Here is a 12,197-nt window from a genome sequence, read left to right on the forward strand (position 1 = left end):
ATTTTACCCTACATTTTTTAACAGATTTGGAATTTGGCATTTTTGTGCTACTTCTGGCTAATAAGCATAATCAGTTAGATTTGCTTCTGTTGTATTATTTCATAGATAAATCTGAAGCTTATTTCCTTTAACTTCATTACTTAATGATAAGAACAATAAAAATTTTAAATTCCAAGAAATAAATAGAAATATTTCAAAATGTAAGCAAAATAGCTGCACATTAGCTAAATATAGATGCAACCTGATCAAGAGCAAAGTTGAAACTCTAATTTTAATATGAACCAAATCTCATGTGTGTCGGTGTAGGTATGTGTGTGTAAGACATGAAGTTTTGTTTGACTTGAAAAATAAATAATAAAAGTAAATATTAAATATTTACTTCTCATGCTACATATAGCACGATCATACACCACAGATTATATACTACTGTTGTAACTTTCAGGTGACTATTCCAAAGAAAGGAAATATTTGAGAAAATGATGCAATTCTTGAGACTTCTTGAAAATGAAAAGTCATAACAGTTTAGTGACTGAATTAAAATTATAACCCAACAGTAGAATGCAAGTCAAGTTCACAGAAGAGTTTGTACAGATAATCCTCAACCTGCTTAATTCACGAAGAGAGTTCCAAGTATTGAACATGTCTCCTAAAAGCAGGGTTCAACATTAACAACAATCTGAGTTGCAATATTAATATAAATAGAAACCAGAGAGAAAATTCTAAAATGTAGTCAAAAGTCTGATAATATTGATAACATTATATAATCAAATATGTGGCTATTATTAAAATTCTTTTTTAAAAACAAGGAAAATTGAAACTTGCGGTGTGGCACCATTATTAACCCATTGGTAGTATTACAGAAAAACATTTTTAACAAAATATTTTTAAATTTTTCAATAAAATAAAAATTTCCTTAAATATTTTTCATTCTTGAAAAATAAATCAGATATCAGATTATTTAACAATGCTATCCTTTAAATTATTAGATCATTATAATGATCTAATTATATCATTATATAATGATATATATAATTAAGAGGTATGTCCTTTTAGTTTACAGCATATATGAAGTTACATACACAATGTATTGTATATATATTCTTGTACATAGTAATATAGCATGTGTGCGTTCAGTCACTCACTCGCGTCCAACTCTTTGTGGCCCCGTGGACTGTAGCCTGCCAGGCTCCTCAGCCTATGGAATTTTCCAGGCAATATACTGCAGTGGAGTGTCATTTCCTACTCCAGGACATCTTCCTGACCCAAGGATTGAACCCACATCTCTTGCATCTCTTGCACTTCATGCACTGGCAGGAGGACTCTTTACCACCACTGCCACCTGGGAAGCCCAGTAATATACGATATATTTATTATATAGTGAATATACTATATATATATATATGTGAAGCTAAAGTGACATAGGCACCTTTTAACTATAATGTCCTGAAAACTTAGAGTTTAAAAGAATAATATTATGTAATATGATGTACATATATATTGTAATCTTTCATACATACCTATTTCTACCCTCACCTTATTATTAGCAAGAAGAATGGTTATTGATTGATCAAAGATTCTCACCCTGAGACCCATGGTTCTTTAGATTTTAATGGATGATACTTGAAAGGTTTATAAAATACATAGAGTCTATATAAAATTTATCTGTGATATTTTACACTTTTCTGATGAGTGACTCTCCAACTTTCCTAAAGGTTAAGAGCAACTATTTGAGATACAAGAGAGCCAATAGAGAAAAGAGAAAGAAAGAGAGAGATGGTGGCGTAGTGAGTATGTACGTCTTGGTTTGGTTTTAAATCCTACCTCTCCCACATGGCTGTGGAACCCTCTTTAAGTTTCTGTTGTGAAATTTTAATCCAAAATTATTGAGATAATTATGATACTATTGCAGAATAAACTGTCCAAGTAGATTATATACACATTCATCTGGTGGCTATTGCAAGAAAGGGTGGTTGAATTCACCAGAGTAAATGATTGAACTCACCAGAATTATATCTCATCACAGCTACACAGAATCACCCAAATATCCAAACACTTAAGCAATGTACAATAAGATGGCCATGCCAAGTTCTGAGTTACAATTTTACAATTTGGGACATATGATGCCTATTTTATATTCAAATCATATTCAGATGATATCTATTTCACTATAATACAAATGTCTTCACACATAACAAATATTTTAATCACATGCTTAGAAGTTACAGATATAAATTATTTCTATAAATTATGATTAGTTGTACAAAGATTTGTTCCACCTTTTGAATTTTCTATTAATTTACTCAAACAATGGATATACATACATGCAGTAGTTATGAATAAAATTCACCAGGAAAAAATGACTTATATTTCAAATATTTGGAGCTTGAATATTACACTCATCAGATCATTGAGTCAAAAAAGAAATTTATTTCATGCTCCCAAATAAAACAAATCTAAGATAAATGCCCTAGAGTTGGCTCTAGGAACAACTTCAATCTTGAAGCAATATTGACTTATACAAATATAGAGTTGCTTTTTGAATCACTTTTAATGTGAGGAATACATACATTTTTAATGTCATTTAAAGTCTGGTTCAGAGAAAAATGGTAACAATGTTTGTTTTGCCTTTTCTGAGTCAATTTGTGAAATCATTTAATGAATTAGGTGAGATTTAGTAAGAAAAATAATTGCTCAGTTCTTTCTACTCAACAGAAATACAAGAGTACCTTCTTTTCAGGTAGTGAGTTGAATGGACAAAATCACAGTGCCATTTCCTGCTTCACACTGTGCCCATTTAGTAACGCAGAATTGGTCACCACATTCTTAGCATTGCTTTTCAGGGACGTCATGCGCACTGCAGAGGAGCTGAGTAGGTAGCTGGTGGATCTCTCTCCATAGGACTTCCTTCCACAACAGAGCTGACTATTGAAATGTCTCCTGAAGCTTTCACTGAGCAGATAAAGAGCAAATGGATTGACACAGGAATTGCAGAAGCTCAGAACCCGGGCAACCAAGGTGACAATCATGTGCCCTAGAGATGGGTCAATCTGGTTATAGTTGAAAGACCTGTACATGTAAAGGATGTGATTTGGAAACCAACAGAAGATGAAGCAGCCCACAAAGACCAGCACGATTTTGGCCAGGCGTTTCCGTGTTTCCATCTGCAAATATAAGGAAACAGTCCCTCTGATTAAAAGGAAAATGGAGGCAGCCACATTCTAAAACATACTGTGGTTCAAAAGATGTAAAACTCAGCATAGCATGCAAATGCATCCAAAAGCACAACAACGATTTTCCTTGCCAAGATAATGACTTTACCAATTTGATGCAGCCTATTTTGGTCATTACACTATTTTCACTTTAAAATGTTTGACAATTTATAAAAAGCTATGTTCATGTTAAAACTGTGATCTTAAAAATTTCTTATTTTTAACTTTTCCTTTTCCTTAAAGCTTTATCATGATCACTATAAACGTAAATCTATTTGTATTAAAACCACAGAATAAATTCAAGCTTAAAAAATTTTAAATCAGAGTATTTTAAATAAGAAAAGTTGATCTATTGAAATAGGGTATGACTTTTTAAAAATCTATCCACACACACACAGGAAAAAAAAAACAACTTGAGATTTAATTTAAACTCCAGCCTCTCATAAATCAAAAGCATCTGACATAACTATCATTTCTATAAACATTATTATGTTAGACCATGTACCCTTAAAATAAAAATTTTCTTTTCATAGTATATTTAGTGTTTTCCAGGAAGGTCTTCAGGAATGTGATAAATAGACAAAATTCAAATATGAGACAGTAATCTTTTTAAATCTAAAAATCATTTTCTAACATCTAGAGCCCCAAGTTTAGCTCATATTTGTCTAATTTGTTTGAATATTTATATAAGGCAACATGAAAGTGAAGACATAAAAAAAAAAGTGAAGACATAATTTACCAAGATATTTATAGTAGACATATTTTCTGAGCTAAAACTACTGGCAATTGACTAGAAAATGCAGAGAAGTCTGCAAAGGTTTAGGATTAAAACAGGTCTGACACTGGGGAGTAAGTAGTGGTGAATGATAAACAAAAGTCTAAGGGAGAAGGAGTCTAGATCAGGAGGCAGAATGTGGTGCTCTAGATGTAGGCCAGTAGCATCAATTAGACAACTTGGATGAATTAGGGAAGTGGATGTGAAGCTTGCATTATTAAGCATGGGCCTCCATAGAAGGTTGAGCCTAGGTGCCAGAATTTCACTGCAGTATACATTTATTTGCTATTTATTTATTGGAAAAGCTATAAAGTTGAATTAGACCAAGTCTGACGTCAGCACCAGCCTGCCTTCTGCTCCCTTTCACTCCTGTCTTGAGGCCCTCTGTTCCCAGTCTCCTGCTTTGGAATTCTAACCAAATCTCACCCCCAGTCCCCGGGAAGTGTCCTAGTCCTTTTCTGATGTAACCTTCCCCCGGACTTTCTGTCATCCCTTGTGGGCTAATGGGAAAAGAAACAATAATTGAATAAATGTATATTCAAAATGTGACTCAGATGGTAAGGAATTCACCTGCAGTGCAGAAGACCTGGGTTTGATCCCTGTGTCAGGAAGATCCCCTGGAGAAGGGGATCTTCCCAACCATTCCATAGGGCTGCAAATAGTCAGACACAACTGAAGCGACTTAGCACATACACATACTTAAAATGTGAAATTTTTTTCTGGTTTGTTATGTGTTTCTTTGCATAAACATTTGCACGTAAAGAAAAGCCACCAGAGACATTCTAACAGGCATGTTCAGGTGTCAGATAAATTGGAGCTCAGTGGACTTTTAGAGCTAAGACATGGCCACAAAACAGAGACCCCTGTCTCCAACATCCCTTCTAGTCCAGGCTACTGCATGCCCCAGTGTCCTCTGACTGTTCTAGTCAATCCTGGTATTGAAAGCCAATGAACTAGAATTCAAAATAGCACTGACTGCTTCTCACCAGCATGCCCTCAACATACTCACCTACAGAACTTACCTGCTTTTTGGTATGTTCATTGTATTCTCCTGGAAGATTATGTGCACTTTTAATTAAGGTCTTTGCAATGTGATAATAATAAACGCTAATGATAACAAGTGGTATGAGGAAGTAGACCAAGAAGATGAGCACTGAATGAATCTTTGGATGTAGTTCATCCGTCTGAGGGTAGGGTATACACGCCGTGAAGCTGCCATTATCCAAGCTGCCAATGCGTGCCACTTGGGAAAATATGGCTTCGGGAATAGCCAACAGGACGGAGACCACCCAGATGCCCACGGCCTTCACGCAGGTCCACAGCACTGCCCCTGATGTCTGGATATCCATGGGGTTTACAATGGCTCTGTACCTGGGCAGACAGCACATCTCAAATTACTCTCTTAAGAAAGAAAATTAAAAAGAGAAAGGAAAAGAGAGAGAGATTTTACTAAGATGCCAACCTGTTTACCATAGCCAAGACACGGAAGCAACCTAGATGTCCATCAGCAGAGGAATGGATAAAGAAGATGTGGTACAGATACACAATGGAATACTATGCAGCCATTAAAAAGGGTGAAATAATGTCACTTGCAGCAATGTGGATGGATCTAGAGATTGTCACACTGAGTTAACAAAGTCAGACAGAGAAGGAGAAATACATGGACTCCCTTTTATAAAGAATCTTTTAAAAAATAGTACAAATAAACTTATTTATAAAACAGAAACAGACTCAGAGAATGAACTTGGGGTTGCCAGGGGTAAGGATGGGAGGAAGGATAGGAATTGACATGTACACACCACTGTATTTTAAATGGATAACCACCAAGGACCGACTGTATAGCACAGAGGACTCTACTCAATGTTATGTAGTAGCCTGGATGGGAGGGGAGTTTGGGGGAGAATGGATACATGTATGTGTATGGCTGAGTCCTTTTGCTGTTCACTAGAAACTATCACAACATTGTTAATTGGCTATACTTCAATGTAAAATAAATTTTATTTTTTTAAAAAGAGAGAGGTGCCCATACCCCATTATTCCCAAGCTGTTATGTAGTGTGTGGAATAACTAAGAACTCTGGTGTCTCTCTGTACACAAGTTATTCCACTGCTTATGAGCACAGAAAAGATGAGAAAAATATTTTAAATTGTCATTTCCCAAACTGCAGTAATTTGCTTACATCCTTCACAAGTATTTTCTCCATGTACACATATTACAAGTATTATCATATATTGAATAATTCTAATTAAATACTTTTATTTCCAATTACTCCTGCAATTACCATAACACATAATCATAAAATATAAAATGTTCACAAAATATTATTTTTTAAATTTACCTGAATACTTTTCTAGAGCTTCTGAGGTTGGCTCTCCTACCTTTTTTTCCCCCTAAGGACATTGACAAATCTTAGAGAAGAATCTAGAATGGGATTTTTCCCCCTAATTTAGCCATAAGGACAGAAAGAACTGGAAATGGAATAACATTCTGTCTTTATAGCTCAAATTTCTTTAATGTCAAGACATCATGAAGTCTTCTCCCACCTAACACCATCATAGTGATAAGTGAACCACACTCCAGGACACAATAGCTTAAACAATCCAAGCCTTCTATACCTCATTCAATTACACGTGACTATTAAGTAAGTTAATAATAATGCAAACAGAACAAAATCATATGTAAATCTCAAATTACTTATATCTATCTTTAAAAGCATTTCAGGTTACCCATATACCTAGGAGGTTAACAAGATACAGGAAAAAGTGATTTTAGTCAAACAAATTAGCACTGTTATTTCATCTCTGATATCCTTTAGAATATCACTTAAGATCTTTTCCTTCATCTGTAAGGTGGGGATAAAGACATCTCCCTCAAAGTTTTGTGAATAGAAAAACTGTACAGAGCACCTATTCTAATGCCTGGCACCTAGCAGTTAGTTACCATGCCATGATCCTGTGCCTTCTCTTTATTTATGTTTGAGTTAGTCTGATATTTCAAAAATTCAGAATATTTTAAGCTACAAAACAAGCAGATAAAGCCTCCCTCTGAGGTTCTGTAAAAATTCATTCCATTGCCCATAAGAGAGGAGCAGCTCCCAACCTCAATAAAATAATCTTTCTCCTTCCTGACTTGCACCAGGTGTCATTCCCAGACCCTCAACAAGAAAACGGCAGTTCACATTTTCATCTAGAGGGTCTTCCCAAGAAATATACAAAAATGAAAGCAAAGCAACAACAAGCAGCTTCAACTCCAAATTTAATGAAGTTGCAAACAAGATACAGACTTTGCACATGGCAGAACTCAACAAGCATGAGCTTCTTCTTCCCATTCTGATTAACTGAATGTTCTTTCAAAACTGAAAGAATTACAATCAGTAACTAGAATGAGCTAATGTATCTGCTTTTCTAAATTTTATCAGATGAATATATTCAAATAGGTTGGTTTGTTTTTCAAGTCAGAGAGCACTGAGAGTGCTACAAAGAAAAGTAGAAATCGTTCATTCCATCTCTGGTCCCACTCCTGAGTTAAAACAAATTTCAAATCATTACCTCCTTATGTCCAAGAAAGGTACTTCTGTCATTGTCTCTTGAATTAAATATTACAGACATTAGCTCTTGACATCCTGTGATGATATTTAAAGATTTTATTTCTTTACCACCTTTATTCTTCTCATTCTTAACTTCTTGATTTAGTAAGATATATTACATTTTTTACAAGATAGTCACTGCAGTATTATTATGGTTAAACAAACATTGCTCATTGCAGAGTTAAGTAATATATCATGATGATTTTTTAAACTTAACTTTTCTGTGTGTCATTAAATAGGAAAAGCCAATAAGAATTTCCTATACCAGGGAAAGTAATAATGCATCTTAATGGTGAAGAGTCCAGGTTTTGAATTGGGTTCAGATAATGGTTCCATCACTGTGAGATCACGGAAATGTTGCTTAATTTCAAGTCTTAACTTTCTTCACTTTAAAATGGTAATAATTACAGTGCCTATTTCATAGTGTAGTGAGGATAAGAAACACACAAAAAAAGTTAGCACAGTGCTAAGGGCAATTAATCTTACACTTATCTCCAAATCCATAAGAAATTAAAATGTTCAGTGAGATGAAGTATGAGGAGGTTAATTACTAATCAACACTTGATTACTATGTTCTGGAAGAAAAATAGAAGTGTAAACAACATATAACAAAATATTTCCAAACCATTTGAAGTGCATATTGGAATGTACTGTGTAATTTCACCATTAGTAATTCCAGTTCCTTGATTTAAATTTTCAAAATGCACACAAAATTTCAAAATGCAAGAGTAGGCTCTGGACCACACAGAAGAGGCAACCAACTTTATCACTGTTATTAAAGTACCCAGGCTATGTTTATAAAGTATGTGATACACATAAACTGAAAAAAGTCAGTAAATACATAAAGAATAGCATTTTCTCTGTCCTTTGTCAGAGCCAATTTACCAATCTCCAAGACAATAGATTGAGAAAAGTAGTATGAAATAAATTCAAGCCCTAGGTCTTGCTACTGATATCACTTTTAAAAATGAAAGCATAAAGAGAGTAACTATTATGATAGCTCTTAAGTTTTATTCTAATCTCTAAGTAGATTTTTTTTAACATTCTAATTAAAATGGGTTCCACGAAGAAGAGCAACTAAACTAAAAAGTCACATTTTGCTTCTGATATACAAAAAAGTGTTTTAAAAGATAATACTGAATAGAAATGGTCATAGAAACAAAGTGAGATGCATAACTTACTCAAAGTCACCCATCTTTATAGGAATGTGGTTTTAGAAAGACTACATTACACAAACTAAAGGTCGATAGTATTTGGTTTAAAAGACAATGGCTCTCAACTTTCTATTGAATATTGTCTCTTCACCAATGAAGAGTAACTTCTCAATGCCAAAGTGATGTAAGGGTCTTATTACAAATGCCAGGAAATTTAGATGGACTCATTTTTCATTAATAATTTAATATGTAAATTAAAGAGAAGTATCATGAACACCACCTTAATCATTCAAGTTAAACTGTTTATCTAAGCAGTTTAAGTCAACAACCCACTCCTAAGGAAATTAGACCAGGGTTCCATGCAATGATGTTTAATTACACATTTCTCCCCACACCCATCCAGATATGCCTCCTGCTTAAATTCCCCAATCATGACTGTTGAGAGTCTGGGTTAGGGTACTAGACCAGGAGTCAGCAGGACTGGATTCTCCTCCCAGATCTGCCTGGCTTCAACATCCTCATCTGAAAAATAACACAGTTGAACTAGTTGATCCATAAGGTAGAGTAATAAACATTTCCCACTCTTGAAATATATGGAAGGCAGATTTGATATCAAAGATGTATTTTTCAGCACTGTTTTAAGATACTAAAACTTAGTATCTTACCTGTTGGTAGGGGGAAAAAATTATATCACTGGACTTCAGGTAATAAAACTAGAAGAATGTATAAAGTCATGTCTGAAGAATGTGTGCTATTCTAGATGTTTTTGCTTCAAATAAATAGCAGCATTTAGTGAAATAATTCTCCTTATTTGGAAAAAAAAAATTAAAGTCAAACACTTTCCTAGTATTAAGGCAGAAAGTCTTACCTATCAGGTTATTAAACTACTGAGTAAGGAAAGTGAACCTCTAAGTTTCTAGGGACACACCAAAAGCTTCTACAAGATCGTTGCACATCTATTCTATAGCTTATCCTATAGCTTCTACAAGATTGTTGCACATCTAGCTTCTACAAGATTGTTGCACATCTATTCTATAACTTTTCTATGAAATGGATAATGAAGATCCCCACAGTGTGCGTGACGAAATGGACATGAGTTTGAGCAAACTCAGGGAGATAGTGAAGGACAGGGAAGCCTGAAGGTGCTGCAGTTCATTGGGTCGCAAAGACTCGCACACGACTTAGCGGCTGAACAAAGTGTGTGGAGGGCAAGGGAAAGGCTAGGCTGTGCAATTTTAAACTAATGCAAATACTTTTAAAATAATGATTTTCTTATTTTTTCCCCAAACTTCGCATCTCTGTCCATTTGAAGTCCTTTTACTCTAATTCTCCGATAGAGTCTCTCTCCTCCTCTCCCCTCCTCCTCCCTGCCCTTCGCTTACCCCGCCTTGCCCAAGTACCCTCCGCCCCTCTCCACGGCCGCGGCCTCTGCCCTTACCTGTCGGCGCTGAGGGCAGTGAGAGTGAAGACGGACACCCCCACGGAGGTGAGCTGGATCACCGGGATGAGTTTGCAGCCCACCTTCCCGAACACCCACTCGTCGAAGAAGTAGCGCGAGGCGTCCACCGGGACGCAGGTGAGCAACAGCAGCACGTCCCCAGCGGCCAGGTTAGAGATGAAGATGTTGGGGACGCTCCGCATGGCGCTGTTGGTGATGAAGATCTTCACCAGCATGATGTTGCCCAGCAAGCCCACGGTGATGATGAGCAGGTAGACGGACGGGATCACACAACGGATCACCAAGTCCGCAGTGCTCCCGTCCCGGGCGGGTAGGAAATCCCTTTCCGACATGCCGGGAACGAGACCGCTCCGATTCCCGCCCGCGGGCTGGGAGAGGTTGGTAAGAGACTCGGGTGGCATGGTCTGTTTTCCAGGAGAGTTCGCTGGAGTTTCCGCGCGGCCAGGTGCCCAGAAGAGTGCAACTCACTCTTAGGCTGAGTGGATTTCCCTTTCTCCAGGACAAGCTTCCCGCCCGCGAGGATCGGGTCACACCGCCTGGTCCCCAGGAAGACCCGGCGGGTGAGAAGTGTGCGCGCGCTCCAGCCCTTCACTTTTAGAAGGGGCGCGTTGGCTCCTGCTGGCTCCGAATTAAAAAAAAAAAAAAAAAAGCAAAGCAGTTGAGTCTTTGTTCCAGTCCTCAATGGATTGTCCTCGCTTCTAGCTAGCGGAGAATAACCCTTTTGTGAATAAAGAGTTATCGCTCCGGAATTAATTAAAGTACCTGTCAGACTTTCCGCGGGGAAGGCAGGAAGCCATCCTGTCGCTGTCCAGCCGCTGAAACGCTAGGAACTAGCAGTGGGGCGGCTGGCACTTTGCTGGTCCCACAGCTTTGCTCTTGTTCCCGCAGTTCTGCAGTGTTGTGTGGGATTGGAGGGGCTCCGAGTCCCTTCTCTCGCGGGGCCTCCCCCTATAGATCCATCCTTACCCGCCTCCAAGCGGGAAGCGCCCCAGACAGAAGTGTGTGAACCTCTGAAGCTTTGGGGGCTGAGCTGGTGAGTCCCTGATCCTCTCACACGGAATTTAGGAAAGAAAAGGAGTGACAAAGAAGGAAGTAAATGAATGGTATTCCCTCACTACTTTTCTGCCTTGATCCACTTTTCTCACTCCAAAGATAGAAACTCTTTCCTATAGTCAGTATATTGTTTTTTAACTGACATTTCATTGAAATAAAGCATGTATAAGGTACCCAATTCTTAAATGTACAGATCGGATATACACCATTCAGAACCTACAATCTAACTATTATCCCCCAATGTAACCACTGTTTGTTCTGCCTTTTATCATCTGAAACAAGTTTACCTACATTTGAGCATCATATAAGTGGAATTATATAGTGTCTAACCATGTGTTAAACACTTCTTTGGGCTTCCCTGGTAGCTCAGCTGGTAAAGAACATGCCTGCAATGCAGGAGATCCCAGTTTGATTCCTAGGTTGGGAAGATCCCCTGGAGAAGTGATAGGCTACCCCCTCCAGTCTTCTTGGGCTTCCCTAGTGGCTCAGATAGTAAAGAATCTGCTTGTAATGTTGGAGGCCTGGGTTCGATCCCTGGGGAGGGAAGATACCCTAGAGGAGGGCATGGCAACCCACTCCAGTATTCTTGCCTGGAGAATTCCATGGACAGAGGACACTGGCAGCCTCCTCTGGGGTCACAGAGAGCCCACAGGGTCCCAAGGTCAGACACAACTGAGTGACCTTCACTTACTTACTCTGGGCCAGCTTATTTTACTCAACATTATATCTGTGAGGTCCACCCATGCTTTTGTGTACTCGTATTCTAGTATAAATATACCATTGTTTGGATATCCCTTCTAATGTTGTTTGACGTTTGGATTCTTTCTAGCTTTAGCTAACTTGAATAATGTTTCTGAAAATATTCTTGTGCCTGTTTTCTGGTGCACATTTGAGCTCCAGATGTGGACTTGCTAGGTCACAGTGATTAAGAATGTTCAACTTGAGCAGAAATTGAAAATTT

General features: G+C 37.5%; 1 protein-coding gene across 1 annotated transcript; it reads right to left on the reverse strand.

Moving 5' to 3' along the window:
• Positions 1 to 2,529: 2,529 nt before the first annotated feature.
• On the reverse strand, positions 2,530 to 10,814 carry NMBR (neuromedin B receptor). The gene is made up of 3 exons (XM_043888534.1): positions 10,163 to 10,814; positions 5,007 to 5,355; positions 2,530 to 3,161 (listed from the first exon to the last, which is right to left on the reverse strand). Exons 1-3 carry the CDS (start codon positions 10,582 to 10,584, stop codon positions 2,760 to 2,762), a joined length of 1,173 nt encoding a protein of 390 aa, XP_043744469.1. The 5' UTR covers positions 10,585 to 10,814; the 3' UTR covers positions 2,530 to 2,759.
• Between the last annotated feature and the right edge of the window lie 1,383 nt (positions 10,815 to 12,197).

Source organism: Cervus elaphus, chromosome 26, assembly GCF_910594005.1.
Source record: "Cervus elaphus chromosome 26, mCerEla1.1, whole genome shotgun sequence".
Classification (NCBI taxonomy): domain Eukaryota; kingdom Metazoa; phylum Chordata; class Mammalia; order Artiodactyla; family Cervidae; genus Cervus; species Cervus elaphus.